At 41.2% G+C, this 27076-nt stretch overlaps 1 protein-coding gene across 6 annotated transcripts in view; it reads left to right on the plus strand.

Annotated features, from left to right (window-relative positions):
* Window positions 1–211: 211 nt before the first annotated feature.
* FAM135A (family with sequence similarity 135 member A) overlaps window positions 212–27076 on the plus strand; it is an 89731-nt gene continuing 62866 nt past the window's right edge. For 2 of the 6 annotated variants that reach the window (XR_012659543.1, XM_075087056.1), the window contains exons 1-2: window positions 748–967; window positions 14841–14926. Coding sequence is in view for 3 of the 6 variants with exons in the window: in XM_075087056.1 (XP_074943157.1) it covers window positions 869–967; window positions 14841–14926 (185 nt within the window). In the remaining 3 variants the exon portion in view is untranslated. Of the gene's footprint in view, window positions 315–483; window positions 968–11632; window positions 11739–14840; window positions 14927–18596; window positions 18718–27076 lie in introns of those variants that run through there. The other 4 variants (XM_075087058.1, XM_075087057.1, XM_075087060.1 and 1 more) reach the window with 4 other exon arrangements.

The raw sequence follows: 27076 nt of genomic DNA on the forward strand, positions 1-27076 counted from the left end.
CAGTCAGTTTTATTATCGCCACTTACAGCCCGTTTACTTGTATTTTGCTATCACATATCGCTAGAACATCTTACTCCAGAAATGAGAACATTTTCGCCCGACGACGTTCATTACCTGCAGCCCCACACACGGGGTGCCGGTGTCTCACAGCCCGCCCCGCCCCCAGGGTGCCGGTTCTCCGCGGGACGCTCCCCGCATCGGTTTGCGAAGCCCGAGTCCCGCGGCTGCCTGGGGACTCCGTGCCCAGGCCGGGGCAGAGGGTGCCAGGCGGGCCAGCGCTGGCGGCAGCCCGGAGGCCGCCTCCACCTTCCAGGGTGCGCCGTGAAGGGAGCTCTGGGGGAGGGGAGCCGCGGGTGGGAGATGGCCAGGGGCAAGCCCGGGGTCGGTCACGTCCCTCCTACCCGGGCCTGGCCGCCGCCCGCCGGGGCAGCCCCGGCCCGGCGGAGCCGCAGGAGGAGCCGGAGCCGTGGCCCGGCCCGGCGGGGCAGCAGGGGGAGCACCAGCCCGATCCGCGCGCAACAGCGGGGCGAGCCGGGGCTCCGGCTCCCAACAGCCGCCGCAGGAGCCGGGCGGGCGACTCCTCAGAGCCGGAGGCGGCGCGGAAAGCTCCGGCGCAGAAACCGAGGATGCGGCGGCCTCGGGCTTCGGCGCCAGCGGCCTCAGCCTAAGCCGCGGGCGGAGCCCCCTCGGTGGCAGCCGCCAGGCTCCGGCACCCGCCGCCCCTCGGCGCCGGGGAGCAGGAAGCGCCGGGAAGGAGCGGGAAGCTCGGCCGGCGGGTCGGCTCCCCCCGCCCCGCGTCCTCCCCGCCCAGCGCAGAGCGGGCGCCGGCGGCACAGGCCGCCGCGGGAGCAGCAGGCGCTGGCGTCGGATGCCTGCGCTACGCCATCCCGGTGCTGCCGCGGCCTGGACTCGGCGGGGAGGCGGCGGGCGATCCGTGGGTGGCGGCGGCCGCTCCTTTGTGTCCCAGGTCGGTGCGGGAGAGCGGCAAGGGGACGCGGGGCGGTGGGGGAGAGCGGCGCGGCGGGCCGGGACGCGCTGCCGCCGGGTGTCGCGGCCCCTCTCGTAAGGCTAGGGCTGGCGGGCGGCAAACGCGGCGCGCCGTGACCGGCCTGTGCCCGCCGCGGGCATGGCGGGCGGGGGGGCTTGTTTGTGTCGGGCGGGCAGCGAAACTCCGGGAGCCGACCAGGGTGGGCTCCGCCGTACCCCCGGCTCCAAGCCGCTTGCCGCCACTTCCCTCCGGCCGGGGTAAGGCGACGGCAGGCGGCTTGGAGCCGGGAGAGTTTCTGCCCGAATGGCTGTTCGCCGTTGTTGATTGTTTATCGCTCTGAGGCGGCGCGGAAAATAGGTCGGTGATAATGTCCAACCTCGTCCCCTCGATGAAGTGCCCGAGTGCCGGCCGCGGTGCAGGGGCAGTCGGAGGCGTTGCTGCCTTCCCCCTCCTTGCTCTCCTTGAGAAATACCGGGATCTTTCAGGGTTTGCAACGGTGTTAGGGGTGGGGGTTGCTTGTTTATTTATTTTTAATGTAGTGTCTTCGTGCGGTGTGGAAAGTTGCTGGCCGAGCGTTAGGAATAGCTCCCAGCTATTTCCTGGTGCGCCGAGGGCGGCTCTGGCGGCTCCTTCCCGCCCCACCGGGCTCTGCTCGCCCGGTCCGAGCAGGGGGGAGCCTCTTCCCCCCACCCCCCCCACCCCAAAGGGCAAGGCTGTGCGTTGCAGGGCGAACGACAGGGCACTGCAGTTAGGCGGTGCGTGCTCTCAGCAGATGCTCCTAACTCCTGTTACCATCCGTAGGGTATCTTTAGGGGTGAATTAACCTCAGGACGCTTGCAGCAGAATTTGCATGATCAGTAAGCACTCCTGTGGAAATAATCTTTGTCTTGTGTTGCTTTAAGCAAAATTTTCAGTAGAACTTATTTGAAAACTCTATTTCAAGATTATATGTTGCAGATGTATCACTTTGAAGAGAAATTGCATAACATAATGGGTTTTAAAAAATTCTAGTTGGGGGGATTTATGGTCACGTCAATATAACTAAAGAGGTGTTCATGCTGAAGCGTTTAAGCCCACTTCCTCTTTCTCCTGATTGCAGTGGATTTTTCTGATTGAAAGGTGAACAAAATTCTCTTTGAAGTCTTGCATTTTATCAAGTAAGAGGGCATCTATTTTGGTTTACTGGGTTTTGCTTTGTTTTCTAAGACTTTCAGTCAACTAGCTTAATGTTGTCTTATACATGGGCAAAGCACGTGTTTTGCTGGGATGTTATGGCTTTTTCAGGATGAAAGAATTCTGGGTTTGTGGAGGAGCAAATTAAATACTTTGGCATAGTTTTTATTATTCCATTCAACAACTCCCTTCTCCTTAGAACTGAAAATAATGTTTTGTAGGAAGTGAACAGTCATACAGGCTCTGGCTGTATCTTTGCAAAGACTTTAAATGAATGAAACACAGAATTGTCATCTTCCTCTGTTTCTTCCATACAACTGTGCCAGTAGTTGCAGTCTGGGGAACTGCATTCGATATGTCAGAGCACAGCTATAAATCTTAGTCTACACTTTCCTTGGATGGACCAACTAATTTTCCTTTTCCTGCCTCTCATTTTTCCCCTGTAAGTAGCATAAGTCAATACTTAAGCTTTCTTTCAGTAATCAGTAAAAATTACAGAACATTAATTCAACCTCATTCTTTGGAATGGTTTAAATTTCTGTTATGTGAAGTACAGTCCTTTAAAACTGGTATGAGTTGACTTATATAAATGTGAAAATATTAACTTTGTTCTTAAATTAACACCTGCTTTATTAACAAAATTGATTTGTTATCTTCTTTAAACCTTTAAATTACAGCCAGTATGACTGGCCTGGGCAGGGTTTGGCGTGAATAGTCATCAGTAATAGCAAAGCACACACAGCAACTGAAATCTGTCTTCAGAACTGTGGTTTTCAAAATGTGCCAGACAACGCAACACATTTGTTGATTCAATTTAATTCGATTTGTGTAACATTTAGTTTTGTTTTGAGTTCAGCAAAACCTCAAAAAAGCACCTTGGGTTCTGTTAAAGCTTCATAAGAAATAAGCCCTGGTGTCTCTTCTGAAGGCACTGAAGCCCCAGTGGCAGATGTGAAACTGGTACATGGCACCCTAGTTTTATGGTTGCAGCATTTCCCTTGGAAGTATCTGGGTTCCAAAGCTCGGTTCTAGGACTGTCTCTGGCATTTTATCCCACCTATAGGAGAACTAGTGAATACAGTTCCTAAGCAGAGACTGATGTGAAAATTGAGATCTTTCACTCTCTCTAATGTTTCTTGTTGACTTTGCTAGTCAACGCTTTGCTGAGGAAGGCTCTGGCAAGTTCTGGTGGGCTTGATTGTTGTGGTTATAAGACCTTGTGAACACCCTGTGGCAGGATGTTACCATCAGTATCTCACTCTCACCAGGCTACATTCTGACATTGTTTTGGTGCGAGCTTCTCTTTGACGGTGCTGGAAGTGACTAGGGTGGGGAGTGTGTGCCACAGGCACCTGGCTAGCTGTAGAGGTGGGTAGGAAAGCAAATTCTGGCAGAGGGGGGAAGCAGATTACTCTGAGTGGCAAGGTTTTGAACTACTGCAGGTAAAGATACGGGAGCCCTGTCGGAGCTCTGACTCTTGTACTGTTATTTTATTTCTTTGAAGAGAAGCTAGCTGTCCACACCAACCTAGAGACAGGTACCTAAATGTTTATTAAAGTAATGCTGAGAATACTGGTGCCTGTGTCTCTCTCTTGCCCTGGGTCCTGTCCTGAACAAATGTAAAAGTTAAACTGGTACCAAAGATGGACCCCAGTGTGAGAATTATGATAAATGGTTGTGGTTTCTTGTTACTGTTGACCTTGTTTAGTATTTGAAGTTGCAGTTGATACAAAGTGGTGCTTTTCATCCTTACTTGGTGAATGATTCATATTCTCTTTCGTGTCTTCTGTCTTGAAATATTTTTGTTCTTTTTCAACCCCCAATCCCTATGGGATAGGCTTGGCAGAATATACCCTCTCGTTAACCAAGGTGGAAGAGTTGCATTTTTGCTGTGTGGGGTTTCCCCCTTCCGCTTTTCCTCCATATGGAAAAATACAGTCTCACTAGTGCTCTAATTGCTTTCATGACAGGATAGAGGAGGAGCATCTGTGTATTGACCAGCAATTGTTCGATGTTTATTTTGCCAGCCTGCTGTTGTATGTTGGGTACCTCTGACAGGCCATTGGATCAGAGAGTGTGTAGCCAAAATAGATATTCATATGAAGTACCAGCATGTTCAGTTTCTCTTTTGGTTAAACTGTGAGCATAACTTGGAGTTTCTTGAATGATTAATGATTTAATCTTGCACTCATTTTCCCTCCTAGTGAAAAAGCTTGGAAAATGTGGTGGTTATTGGTTTTTTTATGAAAAGTTTGTTTACGTAGCAATCTTCATATGCTCTATGTGTAGGATATAGGATCCTACATAGGAACCTTCAAGACACAGTCGTGCTGTTTTAAATCAGGAATGAGAGACTGGGTTTGACTGGTTAAACCTGCTCAAAATCCACTTGCTTCCTGTGAGCTTGCTACAGTCAGACTATGTTTCTGAATAAATGCTACTTCTCTGTTTTTCTGCCACAGCTAGGCAAAACAGCAAATTATGTTCTTACATTTTGTTGACATTCATGCACCGTATGTTTTCTGTGTGGCAAGACACGTGCTTTTACATTTGTTAAGCATCTGCTGATTTTGGCCTACTCTAGCATTTTACTGAGCACTTTTTGATCACGTTCATTCATGGGATACATCTCATGAAGTATTGTGTATAGAAAAATACGTCACTGTAGAAGTATGAACATAGCAGTTAAATATTTATGCATTCATTTCTAGCAAAAGCAGTTGGTATGTTGATAATGCGGTGTCACTGATATTTGTAACAGTCTGTCATACAAATTGTCTTCCTCAGAGAACAATACGTGGAACATTTGTGGTAACAAGAATATACAACAAAGAGTATACAAGAAAAAAATCTGAAAGGGAGGAAATAAGTTTGCCATAGTTTGGGGTCAGGGAGAAGTCAGGTAAGTGAATCACGTTTACTTCAAGCAGGAAATCAGCGACAGCACTATTCTTAGAAAGAACAGGCAGAGAAACAAGGAACAGAATGAAACCTCGCAGGGTTCAACTTACAAGCAGAACAAAAGCTGAAAACACTAAAGCAGATTGAAATAACATCAGTTCTATTTTTCATTAGGTAGTTTCGTGCTACCGTCTTTTAAAATGGATTTCCTTTAGAGGTTTTTGGATTAGGAACATTTTCATTGCTAAGAATCTTGAGTTTTATATTTTGCAAGCAGTTTTGTTGGAAACAAGGTACAAAGTCTCCCTTACCAATATTTCTTACTGAAAATAAATGAAAAATTTCCTCATTTCTGAATTGCATGGCTTATATCAGGAAAATTGAAAACATATACTTTTAACTATTTTTAATTCTCAAGTGAACAGTTACAAATTTGTTAACCTCTAATACTATATAATTATACATACTTATGCATGCATATAGTTTGCTGAATCTCCTTTATAAAATAAGTCACAAACCTGTGTACACTACACCTGCAAATTCTTAGAATTAAGAAGAAAAAATCTACAGCATTCATCAGTCACGCAGGAAGCTTACCTTTGATATAGAACATTTTGAAATAATAGACTGGCTTCTGTTTCAGATCTAGCTCTGCTTACTATAATCACAACCTTGTTCATATGTTGTAACCTCATGAATCTGTCCCTGCTACTGGTCATGACATAGACCACTCATTACCTGTTGTGTAGAGGATGTCAAGCTAGGTAAGCTTATCATGCTTTCTAGCTATAAAATAAACTGAATTCTTTTTATGCTTTAAATGATTTTTCTGATGTTAATAAGCAAGGTTTCATTTTAATGTTGGTATCAGAATGGCTTGCAGTATATCTTTTATCTTGTTTTTATTTAAACTTGCAAGAGAAATGTAATAGTTCTTGCTCTTCTGCAGGTTTAAGAGGTCTTATTCAAAGAAACTGTACTTTCTTCCCAGGCTGTCAGTTCAGTTGTCACTTGATTTTTCTGCATAATGATTGTATATTTCCATGTAAAAAAAATCCAACTAAACTGTGTTGCTAATGCTGCTGTCTTTTACTCGTAGAGGTATTTGCACATCTAGTACTTATAAACTACAGTATATATTGCTTGCCCGCCTCTATGTGGCCCCTCTAGCTTTCTGTAAATGCATGTATATATTTTTTGAAGATTTTCTGAATTTTCTGGGCAAACTCTGAGATTATACCAGCTATCAGATAATTCTGGTGCCTATGGTTTCATGAACCTCTGACCTTAAACCCCTCACCTCAGTGAAATAATTCAGACAAAATGTGCTAAGGTATTGAGGATATTTGAAGTGCCAAAACAGTGACACATAGATAGTAAAAATGTATGTTTTCCACTGCTTAACATGTAAACCAGCATAGAGGAAAGGACCTTATAATAGTTGAAGTCAATACTAGACCTAAAGTTGGAAGTCAAAACTTTGATTTCCAAGTTTGCAGCCATTCTGTCAGGCTGGTCTTCCTTTTTCTAGTGAAGCAAAGGCCTTGCTGCTGGAGTAGAAGCTCTGGCTCATTGGGTTTTACTTAGTGCTAATTTTACTTTGTGTATTCTTAAGACCTCTTCTGTGGAAAGTACATTGTATGGCTCGGAAATTAATTTGAATGTCATCTAATGCTACAAATGTTTGGTCTGAATTTGCGTTGGTGACTAGAAGCTGTAACAGATGAGTGTTTGACTTGTGAAGGGTGTAGAAGCTGGTGGAGTTTAGATGGAAAGATGAATTTTCAGAGCCAGTCAATATGGTCAGCTGTCGGTTTGTCTTCTCAGGTAGGACAGGAGGGAACAAGGTCCTGTTTGAAAACAAACCAGCTCTGCTACCTGCAGGGTAGGGAAAGCGTCAGATGACTTTGGTTCCTGGTTGTTGGGTCGTTTTGCCCTGGATGCGTTATGTTGTATTTAATAGGTGGTTTTGCTTATTCTAGTTGTAGCAAATTTGAAAGCAGCATATAAGGGATTTAATGATTATGAAACCTCAGTACAAGAATTTCTGACTAAACATGACAAATAAATTGTAGGAGAAAAGGCGTGAACAAAAACTGTTCCATACAAAACATTGTCAAAAATTGTTTAAATAGCATTGGTGACGGTTCAAGCTAATCCAAAAATCAGTTTACTGCTTTGTTTTGATGTAACCCTTCAAGTCTACCCGTTGAAGCTACTGAAGGTGATCATTAGCCTTGTTTTATTTTGAATGTGTTATTTTGGAAACAGAGCTATGCCATTTTAAGTTTGTGCTAGTTCTTTTAGCAGCTTTTCACGTGTCAATGTTGTTTTGTTGGTTAAATGCCGCATGGGGAGGGGGAGATAAGAGGGGCCTTAAAGGCACAAAATAAACAAAAGTAAAACTTGAATTAGGTAAGGCTGCTATATTTATCTGTTGAATAGGGATTCTTTAAGTAACTTGTATTTTGGCAGGGGGAAGCAGCGCTGGCACCAAGAGGGTTGCAGCCTGTGGAGCTCAGGTGGGCATGGAGATAGAGCAGGCTGTGGTGACAAGGATGGGCCTGTCCCTCTCTTCCTCTGTGACAGGGAGTGGACGAGCCCTTCTTCAGCAAAAATTCTTCCTGTCACGCAACGCCAGATCTGTTGGTTGTAATGCTGCGAGCAAGAGCGTGTTTCTGGGCTTGTTGGGACAAAGAGCTGCTGGAAGCTGCTCGGCTTTCCAGCCTCCTTTGCCTCCTTCGGGAAAGAAATATCCCTGGTCTGCATTGCCAGGGAGGGTTCCCAGGTGGGTGGTTGCTTCCTTGGGAAGCTAGGTCCGTGAGGAGGGAGTGGGACGTGCCGTGCTGAGTAGGGAAGAGGTTGGTTGGACTGGGCTGGCGCTTGGGCTCTGGGGCTGTGTCCTTCCCTGGTGAGGGGGAGTACTGTCTCCCTTCCTCTTTCAACTTTTGAAGTGAATATAAGGAAGAAATGGAGGGTATTTTACCTCAGGAATGGCCATGAGAAAAGGCAGTTGCTCTCGCCCTGCCACTTAAACCTCTTTGCTTTGCTGCACTGAGGCTGTGGCTTAAGCAGATGGGCACACTGAGGGGACAGCTAGCCAGAGGAACTGCTGTGTCGTGCTGCCGCGCACCTTCCCTTCCCTGTCGCTGCAATAGCACTGCTATTTGTGGAGCTGTGCTTTGAAACAGGATAAGGAAGTGATCTGATCAAGCCCTGCAAAAATAGATTATTCTAAAATGGTAACTAATTCATTTTAAAATACTGTCCTACGAGCACTGCGTTGGCAGTGTTGTGGGGGCGATGTACTGATGCTGTGAAGATGGGAATGAGTACCTGGGGCAGAACTTCTGAAGCTGTTGCTGGTGTGGAAGACTTCGTGTAGTTTCACTGGCAAAGGTAGCTTAAATTCTTGCTGTGCCCTTGCTCACTTCTTCAGGGTTAGATGTTAATATTGCCATACTCTTTCAGATGTATCGGTGCAGCTGTTTGTGGAGCCATGCTGTACTTAAATCAGGGAAACGTTCCGGTTTAAATAAAAACACCAAACCCAAACAACTTACAAAGTAACCTCCAGAATACCAGTAAAGGTTTATTTTGGTGGTGGCGGGTTTTTTGCCCCCCACAACCACCAGCACAGTTGCAGAGATGGCTGTTTGAGGGGTAGGTGGGTGCAAGTCTCCAAGGGTAGCAGAGGGAGATCCTTTAAAGACTGCTGCTAATACATAATGTGCTGTTCTCTCATAGTGCTTACTGACATCCATTCTTCTTATAGCATATATGCTGAGCTCTGCTCAGTTTTTCAAGCTGCTATCACATTGTCCACCACTGCTGATCAATGTTGACTTTACTTCACATTTGTTTCTTCAGAAACTTCTTGTGCTGAGTGTTTGTCAATTGAAAGCATGGAATGTACTCTACATACTGTGTTTACCTGCTTTAGAGGAGAAGGGACTAAAGGAAAGCAGGGAGTGAGTTAATTTTTTTTTTTTGGGTGGTGGTTGTTTTTGTGTTGGGTTTTTTGTGAGTGTTGTTTTTTTGGGGTGTGGGTTTTTACCCCCCCCTCCCCCTGCTAGTAGCTGTTGGGTCAGATCTGGTTTGCTCCAGGCTTCAATGGTAGAAAAGAGAGTGGGGGACATGAAGGACAGAGCATTAAAATCCAGTGCTTGACTGGGTTTGGTAATAACTAAGTGAACTTACAAGGTTAGATATGTTTGAACTTAGTGCTCTTCAGTTTGGAGGTGTGCTGGTTTTGGCTGAGCAGGAAATAAGTTGCTGGACGTGCCACCTGAGGTTGCAGAGAAATGTATGGCTCTTCCTCCCCTGGTCAGTATGAAGATAAGCAAGCAGCAGGAGCTTAAAGTCTTACACCAAACTGACATATAGATGTTTGTTTGCTACAATATGTTTTTCAAAAGCTTTAATGCAGTGTGAAATACTTTCCCATGACCACATTAGGTTGTTGCTTGCAATGACAGTCTGCTTAATTGTCCTTCAACTTTATGCTCGTATCATACAACCTTAACTAAATTGCATTTTATACAAGAATAATATGGATTTGACTGAAATTAATGCATGTTTTGTAATCTTCTGTAACTAACGGAGGGAGGGTCTTGAAAGACCTCTGGTCAGAAAATCATTAACAAATGAATAACAAAATAAGAAACTATGACATTTCTCTGGCGGGTATTGAATAAAGGCAGTAGACAGAAATTATGAGAAGCTGAAACAATGTTTTATATTTACAGAGTTTTTAGATTTTTTTTTTTTTGCACTGAAAATGAAAGATTCAAACTTTTAACCTAAATTTATGTGCTGTAATGCTTGTCTCTGTTTTGTTAAAATGCTAGGAAACTGGAAGCCAAACCACAAGGAAAAAAGTGAAAACAAAGACTGTTTTTAAAGATGTAGTACTGTAAAGCCATCTCCAAATCAGCTGACTTTATATTAGGCGATTAACATTAGGTGTTGAAAAATAATACAGGCTTTGATACAGTGCTCCCATGTGTTTCTAAAATAACTTATATCTGTGTGAAAGTCCGAGCAGGGTCACTGTTTTTTCCATGTAGCCCATCCAACCTGTTACTGTAGATGATATTAATGTAGGAACTACCAAGGAAATGGTTTTGTGACAACCGATCCTGGATCAGATTTACTATCAGGTTATCTCCTAATGTAACTTTGATCAGGGAGGCAAACTATCACATTTCTTAAGTTAATACGAGTACACAATATATCATTTGCGTGACTTAATGCTTACTGTGGGAGGAAAGACAGTAACTATTTGGCATAAAGCCTTCCAATAAAAAAATCAACCTGTCAAATCTAAGACAGTATTTACTGTCTTGTCAAACCATAACCTCAGAGTAGATACTGGAACAATGACTCAACTCTGTAAATTGTGCTCTGTTTTATTTACAGAGGGCAATAATATGGAATTATTACTTATTAAGAATAATTTACTGAGCATGTACAGCTAGATTTTTCATTTCTCTTGAAATGGAAGCTTTACTCTTTTGACAGTAAGTTTGCTTGGGGTGGGAGAGAAGTCACGACAACTTTCTTTTGGACACTCTTCTGATTCATAAAATATGGCAGAGTAATGACATGAACAGTCATTGCAAGCATTTTAACGCCAAATTCATCCATCCGTGTGAGAGCTATTTTTCATTTAATGGCATTGCTTGCGACATGGAATTCAAAGAGATTACTTTCTTCTTTTGTATGAGTAGGAGAATGAAGTATGTTTTACGTACGCTAAAATAGACCCTTAATATTTTATGAAGAACCTGTTCAGTTGGGCAGAATCAAATAATTTTAGTAAGCTTCCCTCTCCTACTTTATTAATTCTTACCCAGTGCCTCCTTCATAAATTCTTGAGATTAGGAGGTGAATGTATTAGGATACGCATTTTGTTCTTTAAGGCAAAATACCACAGCTCCCAGTTTATATTATTTTTAGTTTACTGTAAGATCATTATATGCTTTTTATGTAGAGTTCCAGAAGACTTTTAATTAAGTATTTAGAGTAAGCACTTCATTTTTTCCTCCTGTATTGCTCTTCTCAATAGATTGTTAGGAAAAGCTAGATTGATTGCATTACTTATTTTGCTTTTAACTTTCAATTAATTAATTGATTTACAGATGTATTTCTAGATACATTACTTCCGCTTTAGTTAGAGGCATTTATTTTCATCACTGTTGCTAAGGTAGCTTGATGGTGAACGGACAGCTTAACTGCTGATTTGCACTGTCTATTCTTCTTGGTTCTTCACATGAGTGTGCAGTAGTATTTGGTTCATTTTTGTCACTCAGCTGGTGCACAGGACCAAAGTGGAACTAAGTGCTGGATTAATGTGCTAGCATATATTCTGCCACTGCTTTTCATCAAAATGCTGCATTTTGCTGGTTTTTACTGAAAGGCAGTCACATTTGTGCCAGTTATTTCATACCCTTTTAATCATAACTTTTAAAATGTGGGTTTTCTTTTTAGGGGAAGTCTTTGTAAAAGGCAAATAAAACATTCAGTTTGGTTTGCTCATGTTCTGTTTCCTCTTTCTTTGCAAATTAGTGTTGAAACCATTGCTCAATTCAGCCTAGTGTGGAAGAGGAGAAGGGCTCTCAAAGATGATGAAGTCTTTGGTGTAAATCAGCAGCTGAAGAGAGAAGACACTAAAGTTAGTGCCTTTACTGGGAGGAAAAATACAGAAGTCAGCTAGCATGGGATCCATTTTGCAGCAGCTAGCCAGTTGCTGTGGGTATAGCTTCATCATACCTGGGAGTCTGTGCGATCTTTTGCCTAGTCAAGGGGCTGTAGAAGGTAAAGGCTTATCGTGATTAGAGGGAGAAGGACACATCAGGAGGAAAGCTGTGCTGCTCACAGAACTTTTCATCTTAAACTTTTTGATGAGGAAGCTTAGAAATAACATCATCTGTCAGACAGACAAAGACCAGTGTGAGGGTAGAAGGGAGTAAGCCTAAATTCAGGATTAATTATTGTATCACATATATGATCTATTAATAGGGGAGAAGAAAAGAAAGAAATGCAACATATTAATGACTTCTGTGCTCAGTGGGAATAATCAAGTTGTCAGCTCAAAGTAGTGAGTATGTTGTTTTTATCAGTGTGCTGCATAGAGGACCAGATATTGGTTCTAAATTTAAAGCAAAAAGTAGAAAAATTTGAATTTCAGTGCTTGATTAAGCTGGTTGTTTATCTAGCCCATTAAAATGTCATAGATATCTTGCATTAGCTTTGTTAGAAACGTTGAATCAAGCCTTGTAATGGCTGTCTGGGAAGTAATCTAGGCTTAGGGAACCAGGCAAGAAGAAAATTGTAATAGCTGAGTTTTGCCCTTAGCCTATGAAATTAGGTCATTGTTCAACTATATTTAAGTAACTGTGGTTATTTACATATAATTATTTATAACCACAAAGCTTTAGAAAGAATTTAATGAGTAAATCCTGTTTAAATCCTGAATAAAGCAGTCCATTCTGTTCTCTTTTTCTGAATGGTGGTCATGTTGCCTTTTGGGATACATGGGATAATTGGGATAACGAATTGAGTAAGTTATCCTAGATACCTCCAATAAGGGTTTTTTTGTTTGCTTACAAAATTATTATTATGTAATAAAAAAATTAATTTAGCATATCTTTTCTAGGCCCTCACCTTTTTAATTACAGGAGGCCAGAGCTTATCTGTAGTGCTGGAAGCTCTAGTCTTCAACCAGAACACTGATACCGGGTGCGGCACAGCTGCGAAAGGATTTCAGAGGAGGACAAAAGGGTTATGCCTGATGCAGTAGTCCAGGCTCGCTCTGCAGGGGATGCAACAGAGAGGTGAAATGATCAAAATAACAGGCTGGTTCTTTGCAGCACCATGCTGAACTAATCCATGCAGTGAATTATGCTTTTTCAGCCTCACAGTAATTAAAACAAAAGAGGATATTAACTTGGATGAGTTTTGGCTGTATGGATAGATGGGACATATTTCTAATCACATGCAGAAAAATTTGGCAGGTCTTGTGCATAGTCTTGCCAAAGTATGAGAACCCAGAGAAAGCTAAATGAAAAATACTGTCAAGGTTTGCAGTCATATTGTGCTATTGTGCATGCTTAGAAAGTAGGTATTAGGAATACCCTTGCAGGTCAGGTCAAGAACTCTGTTTTCACCACACTGAGTTTCAGTTGAAGGTTGTGTCCAAGAAACAGCTAAAATTGGAATTGAAGACAGTTCTCAGGTGGGGGGACAAACCTGTGAGTCATCGGCACAGAGATAGATGGTGGCTGAATTTGTGTTGGCAGGTGCTGGATCTCTGAGTATAAAGGAGAGGAGAACGGGGGAAAAAAAGGTCAGGGATGGAGGTGTACAAAGCTCCTACAGCAACTTAGAAGAGAAAAATTATCTGAAGACTGTGTTAAATGAGCAGCTAGAATAAAAACAGGAGGAAAATGAACATTTTGTTGTATTTTCTTTTGTAGGATTCTATATTTTTGCTTTTGACTTCCACTGAATATAAAATATTAAATCTAAGGTTTGAACAAGTTCGACTCCACAGAGTTTTGCATGTTTTTTTCTCTCTCTCTCTCGTTTGAAAAGAACTTAGTCCTTTTTAAGAGAGAACTGGTATGACACAAGCTGTATTGCATTGTTAAACAAATGGAATAAATGTCAGTGCCATTTTGATGCGGTGTTATGCTATCAGGATTTTACAGGGGCATTATTGATAATTTGTGGTGTCAAAGATGTAATACCACATACAACATGCACAACTGATTTCTGTTTTAAAAAATTGCAAATAATGTATTTTTTATGCTCCACTTTCTCTATTTTCTTCTCTTTGAAGTAAGGCAAAACCAGTTTAGTTTCATGTCTTGCCTGCACAAGCTGTGATAGCTTTTGTGTTTATATTTCTCTGAAACATAAGTACAGAAAGGATGCAAAGTTCCTCTAAAAAGGGATAAGTAAGCATTCTCTTTTCTTTGCATCTAAAATCTAAAGGTCGTCAGATAAAAAGGAGGCTTTGGTTGTTTTTTAAGAGTATTTTTAAGAATACCCTAATGGTTTAAGAATACAGGGGAGATGACTGATTCTTAACAAATGGTTTTAAGGTAGTGTAAGGTGTTGACCTACCTGTAACGTTTGCTCTAAGAAAGAGGGTTCTTGGTCTTTGGGCTCTCCCCCTTGTCCCCTTGAATTTTATTTCCTGAGGAAAAGGGACACGAGACACCAGGAAAATTTCATCTGACCTATTCTTGTAAGTTGTCTCCTCCTGAGTAGCTATGTAGGACTGTGGAGGGGCTTGAGCTGTATTTGATGACTCAGGTCAGAATATCCTCCTACCTTCTCATCTCTATGTTGCTGCTGCTGAGCCGAGAGTCTCTCTGGAGGTCGGGGAGGCTGTGGGGTGACTGGGGGCACACGGGAGTCCTCTGGGAGGTGGATTTTGGAATTCCTTGGTGAAGACAGGAATAGTTTGGCTGGATGTGGCAATGTCAGCTTTGCCAGAGCATGGACTTCACAAGAAGTTTTACTTTTTTTTAACTTTATTTTGGAAAAATAGGTGTCAGACTGCTACACTTGCAGAAAGCTGAAAACTGCAGTGCAGGAACTGAGGGCAAATCGGAGAATGCTGGTAGGCGGCACATGTGTGATTGTTGGAGAGGACATGATAGGGGCTGTTATTAGGATGCAGGAAAAGAGAATGAACAACATGAGTACTGAAAAGTTCTAGAGATATTGCTCTTAGTAAAACATTTTTTGTTTGTTTGTTTTTTAGTTCAAGCAGTATGTTTTTGACAGCAATAGCGAAGAACTGGAAGACCGGTTAATTGAAATACTAAAATGGAGTATTTACCAGTGGAGGTAAGACATTCTTTGAACATACGGCGATCTTGTTTCTTAGTATTGTCTTGCAGTTCCCAGTACAAGTAGCTAGATTTATGGCACTTTTACAAAAGCATTTATCTGAGAACAAAACTGGTTTAGGAGGTTCCTGTACATCTCCATGAGTCTTTTCATTGCCCACTCAGGTGCTCTGATGCAGCTGCTGTAAAGTATCACTAAAATGATCAATTTAGAAAAACACAGAGCCAAGAAACATTTTCTTCCTTTTGATGGTCTTTTAAAATCTGATATCCTGTGATCCATTTTGTATTGTGGCCTCAGGAAAGATTATTTTGATAACTAAAGAAGTGGCGAGCTAGCATGGGGACAGCATGGACTGGCCAGGATATGTAGGAGATTTTCCAACTTAACAAAATGAATAAACCCCAGAAGTGTGAGGGAAAGTAAAGTTTTGGCCCTCAATATAGGAGCAAGTGGCTTTAACTGACATTTTAACTGTAGGAGATGCTCAGTCTCAGTGCTTAAATATTTTTGAATATTGAAATGCTGTTTTGATTGTGAGTGTTAAGTAGCTACCAAAATTTATGAAACCTTCTGTTTGTTCTAACCTGTGTATTAGGATATTCTTCTCATGTATTATCAGATCTTCTGATACATATGTTTATGCTGTGTTAACCTCTGTTGCTTGGATGTAGACAGCTCCTGCTGAAGGATTCTTCTGCTTCTTACAGGCAGACAGCAAATACACCGTTCAGTAGCTTGGTTTCTGAATGCTAATTATATGCTTTAAAATACAACAGTAAACTCATTAAATATTAAAATGAGTTGTGGACATCTAATGTCATTAAAGTTAGTGAAATTTAGCTGTAAATTTGAATGGAATCTATACAAATAAATACTTCTACGTGAGTTTAACTTTTTGTGTTGGCCTTTGTGTGGTTAGTGTACAAAAATTAAAGACATTGTCCAAGTTTGAGTTTTTCCTTTAAAATATTTAATCACTGCATAACACTTTGTATTATATAGTTCAAATAACACTGTTTTTCCTTTGCACTGAAAGACTTTGACAGAAAAGTAGTGATTTAGTTTGTCAGCCCAGTGAAGGCAGTGAACGCTCCCCTTCACCCAGGTTAACGTGCACGTGGAACAAGCTGGTGCTTGGCAAAGAAAAAGCCATCCTCAGAGGCCAGCTGATAGACTGCAGTCCCTGGCACCTGCAGTGGCATGCAGCATTGCTTCCTGGATGCACCGTTTTGTGAACTGCGGCTCAATATTTTTAACTGGTTTCGCAGTTGATACTGGAGCTGGCATGGGTGCCACTTTTCCCAAGTACTGTTGGTGGTTGAGCAAGGGCTGTGTTACTGGATTAAAACACAGGGTGCTGTGTTATGCAGGACTGTGTTTGCTGGACCCTGTGTTCAGTCTGCAGGGATTGCCTGACCAGGCAATTTTTAGTGGGATAGCTGAGGATGCTAGGTCAGCTTGACAGAGGAGGGAGGGAGTCGCCCCAGTTAGATCCGTGTTAAGCACAATAGAAATGCCACAAGTTCACTGGACAGCCCTTTTGGCAATAATGCAAGATGTGGCTCTCCTAGCTTTTTTTGTTGAATTAATTAATTCATAAAATGGGCCTTTGAACTTGTCTGACTGGACTAGTTCTGGATTGTTCTGAGTTTTCCTACTGCAGACTTGAGGGACTCTGAAGCATTTGGGAGTGACTGCTTGGCCAACAGCTCTGGCAGGAACAGTTTTCGCTTTTCTTAGTGGGGGCAAAGTGTTCAGGCACATAGGCAGTGCCACCCTTGTGCTGGGGAGTCAGAGGCATGTGATGTCTTCCTCCCTTGAAAACGTAGTTTCCTCAAAATGCAAGCTGGATGAGACTGCCCCATGGCATCCTTCATCTAAGTCCTTTTGCTTTTTCCTGAGTGTTTTAAAGTGGGCTCCTTTCTCGGGTATTGGACAGTTTCATCACAGGTTTTATGCACAGCCCACAAGGTCTGTTGCCCAGTGGTCAGCGGTCACGGCAGGTCTAGGATCTCTGGATCTCTGTTCAGTGGCAGGTCAAGTTCCATTTGCAGAAGATATGCTTGAATTTTGGTAGGTGATGCACATGTGATAATGCAGTATGGCAACCCCAGAGAACTAGAGTGCAGAACTTGTTGATTCTAGCTCTAAAGACCACTGAGGATATCCCTACACAATCATACAGGCAAAGCCCTGGAGGTTATCAGTGACAGTCTTCATGCTGCATACTGTAGCAAAACTTGTGGCATCATTCAATTAATCTGTTGAAGTCCCTTGATGGAAATTTGAATGATGACAGGATTTTTAGACAAGCTGGGTTAATAGTGTCATCTAGATGCTGTAGTTTTGGTCTGGCTGTAAGGGCCCTTGATCTGAGTTCTTCATCTTGTCATAACTCAGCATCAGAAGCAAAATTCCTTTACCCTCTTCCCTGTTACTTCAGTAACATACTGTTTCTTTGTTTTTGTAACGTGCTCGCAGTGTCCTTGTACTGACTGTTAAACCAAGGTCAGAATTAACTTCTTGTTTATAGTTGAAATCTAGGCCTGTGCCATGGTGCTTGAAGCCTTCCAGCTCCTCTAGAGTGAGTACATAAAGGTAAATCTTATCTTGAGTCATATGCCAAGGTAATTTAGTTGATAGGCTAGAGGTAGCCCCTAAAGGTAACTTTGCTTTCAGGTGACTGGTACCTGCTGTGGCAATGACTTTTTTTGCCAGCTACTCTGTTTCAGTCTCGGTAGTAGTGCCTGCTGCTTCACAAACACCCAAATGCATATTCAGAATTTTAGAAACAAAAAAGCTCCAGCCAAGCTAGCTTTTTTATGTTTACTGCTTCTGCATTAGACCTAGAAGATGGACTAGTATGCATGAAGGATAGTCTGGTTTAGGTTTTTTGGTTTGCTTATTTCTCAAACCAGACAGTGCTTGCAAGAACTGGGGAGTTTGAAGACAAGTGTTTGCAGAAAGCATGGTCTGTTTTATTAATCTAGTTGACATTGTTGAAGGAAAACCAGCAGAACTTGGTAAAATCTGTAGGATTTTAATTTAAGCATCAGCAGGCCGTTGTGAATTAGCAGGAGGGTGCCAGTCTGTGGCTGTGAATACACAGTGAGAATTAACACTTTACTACTGATAAAGACTGACTGAAAATGGGCATATTGCCCTCATTAACTCCTGTCTTCCCTCTAGAATTGCTCTGCCTAAAGCCTTACATGACCAGGTCAAGTACTTTCTCTGCATTGTTTGGCCACCCTGTAATTCAGCTGTCCCTGTCCTCATGTCAGAGGCACTGCTGCCTGCACGGTCATGCTGCTTCAACAAGAGCTGGAAGCAGACCATGCTCTTTTTCTCCTTGTCGGCAGTATTTTTACTTCTCCAGCCAAGTACCAGAGCAGAGCTGCAGTATGTAGGTATCAGTAAGTGCCAGGATTGTATTATGCTGATGATGTGTTGTGATACTTCTCTGATAACATTTGATTCCTTCACAACAAAGATAGAAGTTATTGTGGGCAGGATTTGGTTCATCCTATATTCTTGTTTACCCCAGGGCCTGTATATTTAAGGAAGCTGTGCAAAATCGTGTAGAGCGTTGTCCTTCTTAATGACTAGATAGGCATTATCCCCAGCTTGTGTTCTGAAAAGTTTGTTTTCTGTTTGTTTTCAGTAACTAAGGTGCTGACAAGTTTTGACTTCTTCATCCTCATAAACATGAGTGAAGTTCAGGCTATGGTAGAATTCTCCGTGGAGCTCCACAAATTCTTCAATGTGGATTTGTTTCAAAGAGGGTAGGTAGTGTTTCTTTCAAACTTTACTGTGGTGGATAGCTGATGTTGGAAAGACCTTACTGGGTGCTGACATGTAACATTGCTCCATGTATTATTGACTATTTTTATAGTGATTTGAAAAAAATTTTATTCTTTATTGGAAAGGCATATGTTTTCTAGGAATTAAAATTAAATACTCAAATAATTTGGCCTAAAACTTAAATTGTAATAAATATTTTTTTCTAATTGGAGAAGAGGGAAGCTCTCTAGATTTGGAGGGTAGATTATATCCCTATCCAGGCATTTACAGTTTTGTATCTTAATTTCTGTAATCCCTTTTGTTTGAATTATCATAGGTGTTTCTCTTGAATATTTTCAAAATGTTGCTGCCCCATTTAACTTACTCATTTATCAGCTTGGCAGTGGAGAACTTCACCAGCTTCTCTCCTCCTCACACTGTGCTGTGCCCACAAGGTTACAGAGGACTCCATAACTGCCTCATTAGACTCTCCTGGCCTCTTACTCCACCTGGTCTCTGTAGAAGGCTTTTTCACATTCCTTTCATTTGAGATTACCCGATTGTCCCCAGATTACTTTCTAAGGTCCCCCTTCCCCATGGCTACATAGGAAATAATCCTTTGCAGTTTATTTTCGAGTTATTAAAGATTATTGGGTCATCTGGTGTTGTGGTGCATTGCTCTTCTGTCAGTCTTCTAACAGACTACAGTAAAAATACATGTTAGTGTTGTAGTTTTTATGGTGTTTGTTTTAGATAAATGTGGTTGAGGCTGTGTCAGTATTTACACCCAGGGAGCAATACATATCAGTGTTGATTTATGATAGGTCCTTTTTCCAAAATATTGTAGAATAACTTTCCTTAGGCATATTTTAGTAATAAGAAAATACATTCTTGTTTTTAACCTTGTCATAATTCAATGCAGGTGGGGGGGTTATTGTTTTTGGTAGGGTTGGGATTTTGTGTGTGTGTTTTTTTTGAAGTTTGTTTTTTTTTTTTTACAGGGTGAGTTGGTGGAGGTAAAGTAACAGAGAAATGTAATTGCTTTAGGATGCACATAGTTCCTCCACCTTGTCCTAACCATCTGAGGTGGATATTTTGGGGAAGAGTGATATAAAAAAAGTAGTAGGATTGGGAAGGAGCTCAGGAGAAAGAGGCAAAAGTACTGTTACAAAACATATCTTGGCTAACTAGCCTCTATCTTTGTCATGTTTCTGTTAGTTTTAATCTATATTTTATTAAAATGGGCTTTTCTCTAAATATGACCTGAGGCTGGTACTGACAGAAGTGATTACCTATTATGCTTGCTATCATTTGCAGTCAAAGTATATACAGCAAACTGTCTATGTCTCCTTTCTAGGGAAAATTGTAATTTCACTTAATGCCAGTCGTCTTCATTGGAAGAGGAGGATTAAGGAAGGCTTAAGAGGTCTGGGAAAACACTGAGAATATTCTAATCACTTCAACCTAAAAGCACAGTCTGTTGAACTGTAGCCTTTCCTAATCAAACCGGTGGGGAAAGAGAGGGTAGAATATGGCAGCATGTTAACTCTAATAGAGAAGAGCCTGAATAGAAGAAAGTCTTTCAGTTGTCTTAACCTTACAATTTAAATGATTCCTCAGAATGTTAGTTGAGGAGCAGAGCACAGCAGTATACTCAATAGTGCTTTACCTGGCGTGTTTCTTTTTAGCTTGCTGTTTAAAAAGCAGTAAATTCACAGGGCAAGTTCAGAGAGGCAGAATGCTGACATAGTCAGAAAAGTGACATGAGTAGATACTACCTCAGTGGCCAAACCTTTAACTCTGGGCACGTTCCCTTAGAAAGCAATGTTGGGAGGGAGAGGGAGCTTCCAGAATAATTGGAAAAACCAACTAACGTGACTACTGCAATAATTCCTGTCAATTTTGGTAAGATCTAGTATTTTTCTAGGGATCTGTATGTATTGGAGACTGGATGTAATATTTACATTGCTGGAATAGCTCTTGGATAATGGATTGAATCAGCAGAAAAGGGAATCTTGAGTTTCATTGTTAGCCTCCTATTTTTGAGCTACCGCTGTGTTTAGCATGGTTTCTTTCACGAAAAGTCAGGTATAAAATTGATTGTATTCTGGCTTTGTTTGGGATCGTGTGCATTCAAGCTTACCCAGCTTAGCACGCCTGTCTCATGGTGTTAGAAGCATAATGACCTTCTGAATTGTGTAAAATGAAATGTCTGCTATTGCAAGTAATCACATCAAGCTGATCAAGGTCCTTCTTAAAACTTAGATTTTTATCCAAGCTTTTTGGTTGGAGAGTGAGTCCAGATTCTCGCTCTTCTGATTATTGGAGACGTCAGAATTTCCAGCCTAGACTTCCTTCTGATCAGTTTTTAGTTTTTAACAGCTTTTTCCTATGCTTTGAATGACAGTATCAGTCTGAGTGTTCACTGTGATGTATTTTTACAAGTCAGTCTTTTGTCTCTTTTATTAAATATGAACTGAATCAGTTTGTCATTTGAATTTGTGGCACATTCCCCATCCCCTTTTCTGTAGAGTCCACATATCCCACTATCCAATCAAAACCGTTGTTATCTCTCTTCCTGGTTTTGTAACTGAAGAAATTTGCTGGCTGTTGCATCCAACTGTAGCATATTTTCTTGGATCTGTATCTGTAGTGATACTATTGCCAGAAGCACTTATGACTGTGTTTACACTAACAATTAATTTGGTACTTTAGGAATTAATTACTAGAAGCAGTGTTGACGCCCCTATATCCATGTAGTTCCAGGGTTACTTCAGACTAGATTTAATCTCGTCCTCTGGACCAGATGTTTTGCATCGTGAACGTATTTTGAAGTTGTTCATACCAGTAATTGGTTCAGACCTTTTTGCCACCCCCCCCAGGGATTGGAGTGCATTTTGTGACAGATCAGAGCCTGTGCTTTCGCTTTCTCCAGGAGACATCTAGGTTATATACATGGAAAGCTCTCCGTGAACTGAACTAGCGTGTAGCAAACTGGAATCATAGGGGAAAAAAGTGCTTCAAAACCACTCTGCCAATCTAAAACAATCAGTGGAGCAGACTCAGCCAAAATTTGTTACAGTATTTCACTCAAGGTCAAATTCACCTGAAGGGTCCTCTAACGGACTCACTGTTAGAACCATGTGATTCTCCTAACTGACCCTTTAAAGCAGACTTTTAGATGTTCTAAAAATATTATTCTAAGTGGAGGAGAAATGCACAGAGCTAACACTTCATTCTAATACAGGAGACTGGTCTGCATGTGTGGCTCCCTGCTTCTTGCCTAGTTCAAGGAAGGTTGTTCCTGTGTCTGTGGTGATTCTGGTGGTTAGGTTCTTCTGAAAGTTGCACTGTAGCTGTAAGTCACAGAAGTCTGTAGTCTAGTTAAATAATAGTTTAGTATCCTTATCTAATACAGCTGTTTCATTATATTTTCTTATAAATCTGTGCCACTTGCTTAAAACCCAGCTTGCTCCGGGTAGCTCTGTTGGTTTATTTTATTCTGTTGTTATATTCGAATAAGCCTTCACATAATTTTCCTTTTTGAACTAGTGGGATGTGATGATGGGAATTTTTGCCCAAACAGTGATTGATATGTGAGTATTGTGTGACAAAATGAATAAAAGAAATGTAATTGTTTGGGCTCTGTAAGAGTGATGGTCTGAGTTAGCGATGCTGCAGGCTATTTTGTCATCTTAGCCCATAAAAGCTCCAGTCAGATTTGGGCTCTGGAGAGCTGACTTTCTATAAATACAAAGGGAAACATGACATAGCTTGAGTGAGATGTGGAATGCAGAAGTGGAGAATGAGTTGAGTGGAAAACTGGTAGGATGATTGGGCTCAAAGAGCTGTTAGTGGCGCAAATTCCAACTTGCAGCTGATGAGTAATGACATCCCTGATGGATTGATACTGGGTCAGTAGTGTTTTGATTAACAACCTAAACAGAGTGTCTTCTCAGCAACTTTTTGAATGATAACAGATTGCAGGGAATGGTTAGATGTGCAGGAGAACAGAGCTGCTCTTTGGAGGAACGTAGCCAAATTGGAGAAATGGGCTGATACAAATCTCATCAAGTTAAGGGCAAATATAAAGTCCTCCAGACGGGGCTGAATAACCCCATAGGTCAGTGCAGGCTGGGGGCCAGCTGGCTAGAAAGCACCTTTGCAAAAAAAGCACCTGGGGGTCCTGGAGGACAATGGGTTAAACATAAGCCAACAGGGGATTGTATCAGAGGGCAGCCAGTTTCCTCTCTGAAAAATCTTCAAAATAGATGCTCAATACATTTATATTTTTTTGCAAAAAAAAGTCTCATACTCAAGAACTACTAGGGATACAGGGTTTCTCTGTGATGAGAGTTACTGACCGGAGTCTGGTATTTCTGGACATGTATAATCAGTTTAAGATTACTTTTTGTCCTGGAAGTGGGGAAAAGTATTTTTTTCTGTTTGGCCTGTATCTTTGGGCAAAAGCTGTTTCCTGAAATCATTTTTTGCCACACTGACAAATACTGTGTCTGCGTCACTGTGCTTCCCTATTTATATTTCCATTCACATGTTGCCTCTTATTTCTGTGAGTCCTTTAGCATAAGAGCTCTTCTCTATTTGCACAACAGACAGCTAGTTAATTTATTATATTTATTACTGAAAGGCCTATTCTGCCTACTTACGATTAATAAGAATAACCTTTTAATACTTTATCAACAAGCTTGTTCCAAGTAACTGAAATGAAAAACAGTTTCGGACATGGAGCAGATGACAATGTTCTCTGGAAATATTTTCATATCCACTTAGAACATCACATTCTTGATTTTTCTAGTGGTGATATTATCAGCTCTAGATGGACAGTTAAAATATATGATGTCCTGGTAGTGTGATTTTGACCTATCTTTTCCTGATTAAAAGTTTGTGCAGGTAGGAGGTTGTGGGACACCAATGACAATTTTAGCACACTTTGTAACCAAAGTTTGGGATGCTTACTTAGACCACTTTCTGCTCTACCTCCTGCTTTTGCCTCCTGATGATTATTAATGTTATTTACGATGCTGCTCTCCAAAGATGTTGAAGAGACTTTAGCAGATTCTCACATAAAAACATTTTTGGAGGTGTAGCATATGTGAAATTAGGTTATCGGTAGGATTTCGGTAGCACTGGGTTGCTTGTGAACCTAAGCCCCATTGGAAGTCAAAGGAATTTAAGCTTCGGAGACTGCTGGAAATTTAGCCTTATGGTATTCTTCTCTTGCATAGATTTATGTTTTTAACATGTGCAGATACGTACTGATGTGTCTGAGCAGCATGGATATTTTATGCTTCGAGCTGAGTGGTTGTGTACCGTAAAAGAAAATACACTGAATCAGAGTATGAATTTTAATGAATCCTACTATGATTACACAGTAATTTCATGAAAAATAGTACAATTTATTAAAAGTATTTTTTTATGGATCCAGTGAGTTGTCTACATTGGTTTTATCATTTATTAACAGGGAATTAAAATTTTGAGAGTACACTTTTTCATAGGACTACTTTTTTCATACTCCTGGCTGCCTCAGGAGTGAAAAGGTTTTGTCCTTAAATAAGTAGCCTCTGCTAATGTTTTGTATTGTTAGCATATGGTCAAATAACAAACTCTTAATGGACAAGGAACATTCAGGCTCACCTGTTCGGTTTTCTTTTTAATTCATACAGCCCAGTCATACTTCTGCTTTCAAACTATGTTTCTGTATGACACAGCTTTCTGGAAATGTGTTGTGAATTGCCTTCTGACATGCAGCTTATCTTCTGTAGTACTGTGATCTTTACTTAATGTAATACAGTCTTTACAAAGGGAGAAGAAAGCTGTCAAATATGTCTAACAGTTGCAAGATGAGCTCTGTTCTTCGGCTTATGGTTTTACAGTAATACAAACAGCAGTAATATGGGTTTAAGATTTGGAGGGCTGGGATGAAACTCAAGGGAACAGGCTGTCTAGGAAAAATACCGCAAAGACTTTTCTTTCAGTTCTTATTTTTTAAAAGTGGATCAGTTTCTGATTCTAGTTCAACAGTGGATGCACATACACAGGTCCTGCTTGCTCTGAGGCAAGAATGGGTAAGACTGGGGATGAGCAGTGAGGAAGTCGTATTTTAAGCTGGTATGGCTTCAGAAGTTAAAAGTTAATATAATCAAATATCCCACTAGCCCTTCTAAAGCTGCCTGTCTGAGACACCAGTGACATGGTCTGGTCCCAAAGAGCAAGAACAATTTGAAGAACCATACGATAGTACTTCAGAATCTTGTCGCTTAAAATAAAAAGCATTGTATTTGTTGAGGAGTTGGAAAAGTAAGTGGAAAATTGAGAACTGCTTCCTTTGAATTAGCTGAGAAATTAAGGTTTTTGATGTATTCTTTGCCTTAGCTATGTGAGTGGAACTGAAGACGTTGAGAGGTTGTACTGCTTGTCTTCGGATATCTGAGTACAGTGCCCCTGTTAGGAGACTTCTGGCCACACAAGGCAGCTTATCAAGGTGTCTTCTAGAGCCATTGTAAACTGGGCTTCTACTCTGAAACCTAGAGAATCCTCCCCACCCTGTGCTGATTCCTAAAAGACTAGCCTCCAAGTTAAGAAACTAAATCAGATGCCTGAAGCTACCTGTTTTGGGTACATATTCTGATGTGTAAAGATGATGGTACAGGTGCTTATTTCTTCAGTCATTATTCATAGAGGTATAGCTAACCATTGGTAATTGTAGTTATCCTGGGGTATGTTTTATAAAAACTTAGGTGTGTTGTTTTTTTTCCTGCATCTCCCCCATATTGGTTCAAAAAATATACCTTAAATTTTGTCAGATGTTGATTGGTACTCATTGCATATTCTAGGCTTCTCAGATAATGGGTACAAATTTCAAGTCACCTGAATTTAGTTCAGATTTTAGCTCATAGACCAGAGTAGTACTTTTGGAAATTTTAAACATCATAACTTCTGCAATTGAAATTGTTAACTTGCAATTGAAAAATTTTGTCAACTCAGAATTAAAGCTGCCTAATGGCATCCCATACCCTCCAGGCACTGAATGTGGCAAAATTTTAGATTTTTAGACCAAAAAAATAAAGAGCTCAGATGTGTACTTAAGCCATCTTAATGTCTTGCTGGAGACTGACAGCACTGTGATAGGTACAGCTATGTGTGTGACAGCAAGATCATATGTAATTGTGATATGGATTATGTAATTTGTCTTCCTTTTGAGCACTGTATTTGGAGGGGGCCTATGTAATTCCTTCTTTCTTTATGAGATCAAAGAAAGATGTGTCTTCAGTGTGTAAGACCAGGTACCATTTCATGTTGCAAAGTAGAGATTGTGTATCAGCATGCCTTACCATGAAGACTGTCAGCAGAAACATGATCAGTGAGTTTAGGTTAGTGAGGGATTAAATAATAGTGTAAGACAGTATTGAGTATAAAAGGATTTTTACTGGAGAGGGTCCATTTTTAAAATCTGTAGAACCATTTAGTTAGCTTTTCTGTGTAGTATGGAGGTAGAATGGGAGTAGGTGTTAGCTGAGACATCAGAATAACGGTTTCTTGAGTATGTACTTTCTCTTTCTAAATCAGTTTTACTGAGTTCAGTATTCTGAAATGGCATGTGACAGCAGTAGCAGTTTTAACTTTGCATTAAATACATGTTTAGTCATTAAAATTGCTAATTTTGAGACTCACTGGTTAGCGGTCTTCTGTGCAGAAGTGTGTAGCTTCTGCATAGGCTTACAGTTCAGACCTGTCCCTGTGTGATTGTAGTATAAACCATAGAAAAATCTGGTGTTCCTAAGTGTTCTGTCCTATTTATATGTGCTTGTTTAACATAAATAATAGTTACAGCCGAAGGGTGATTATGTTAGTTCTTTAAGTTAGTTTGCCATCTGTAGGTATCTGAAGTAACGGAGAAAGATGCTTGTTCTGTGTTCCAGAGTCTTGACTGCCTTGTGATACGACAGAAATTCCTGGCATGGTGTCTTTTTGTCTCGCTTCTACTACACATACATCTAATCATACCTTTAAGTATACCTGTATCTGTAATGACAAACAGCAGTTTACTGAATCATCACATACTTCAGAGAGCATATAGATTTACCTGAATGTGGAACCAGGCTCAGTCCCATCCCAGACTTGCTACCTCTGTCTCCGGTTCAGTCAGGTGCTCTTTCCAAAATATCTTCCTCTTTTACTCCTTAAGCCTCCTGCCAATGACTGTACTCCATATAAAGTAACTTCTCAGATTTTTTTTTTTTTTTTTTTTTTTGCCTTATTTCACCCCTGTCCACTTTTCTCCATTTCCCAGATTCTGACTCATCTTGGCAGTTGGGAAAGAAGCTCAAGACACCTCCAAAG

Source organism: Phalacrocorax aristotelis, chromosome 3, assembly GCF_949628215.1.
Source record: "Phalacrocorax aristotelis chromosome 3, bGulAri2.1, whole genome shotgun sequence".
Classification (NCBI taxonomy): Eukaryota; Metazoa; Chordata; class Aves; order Suliformes; family Phalacrocoracidae; genus Phalacrocorax; species Phalacrocorax aristotelis.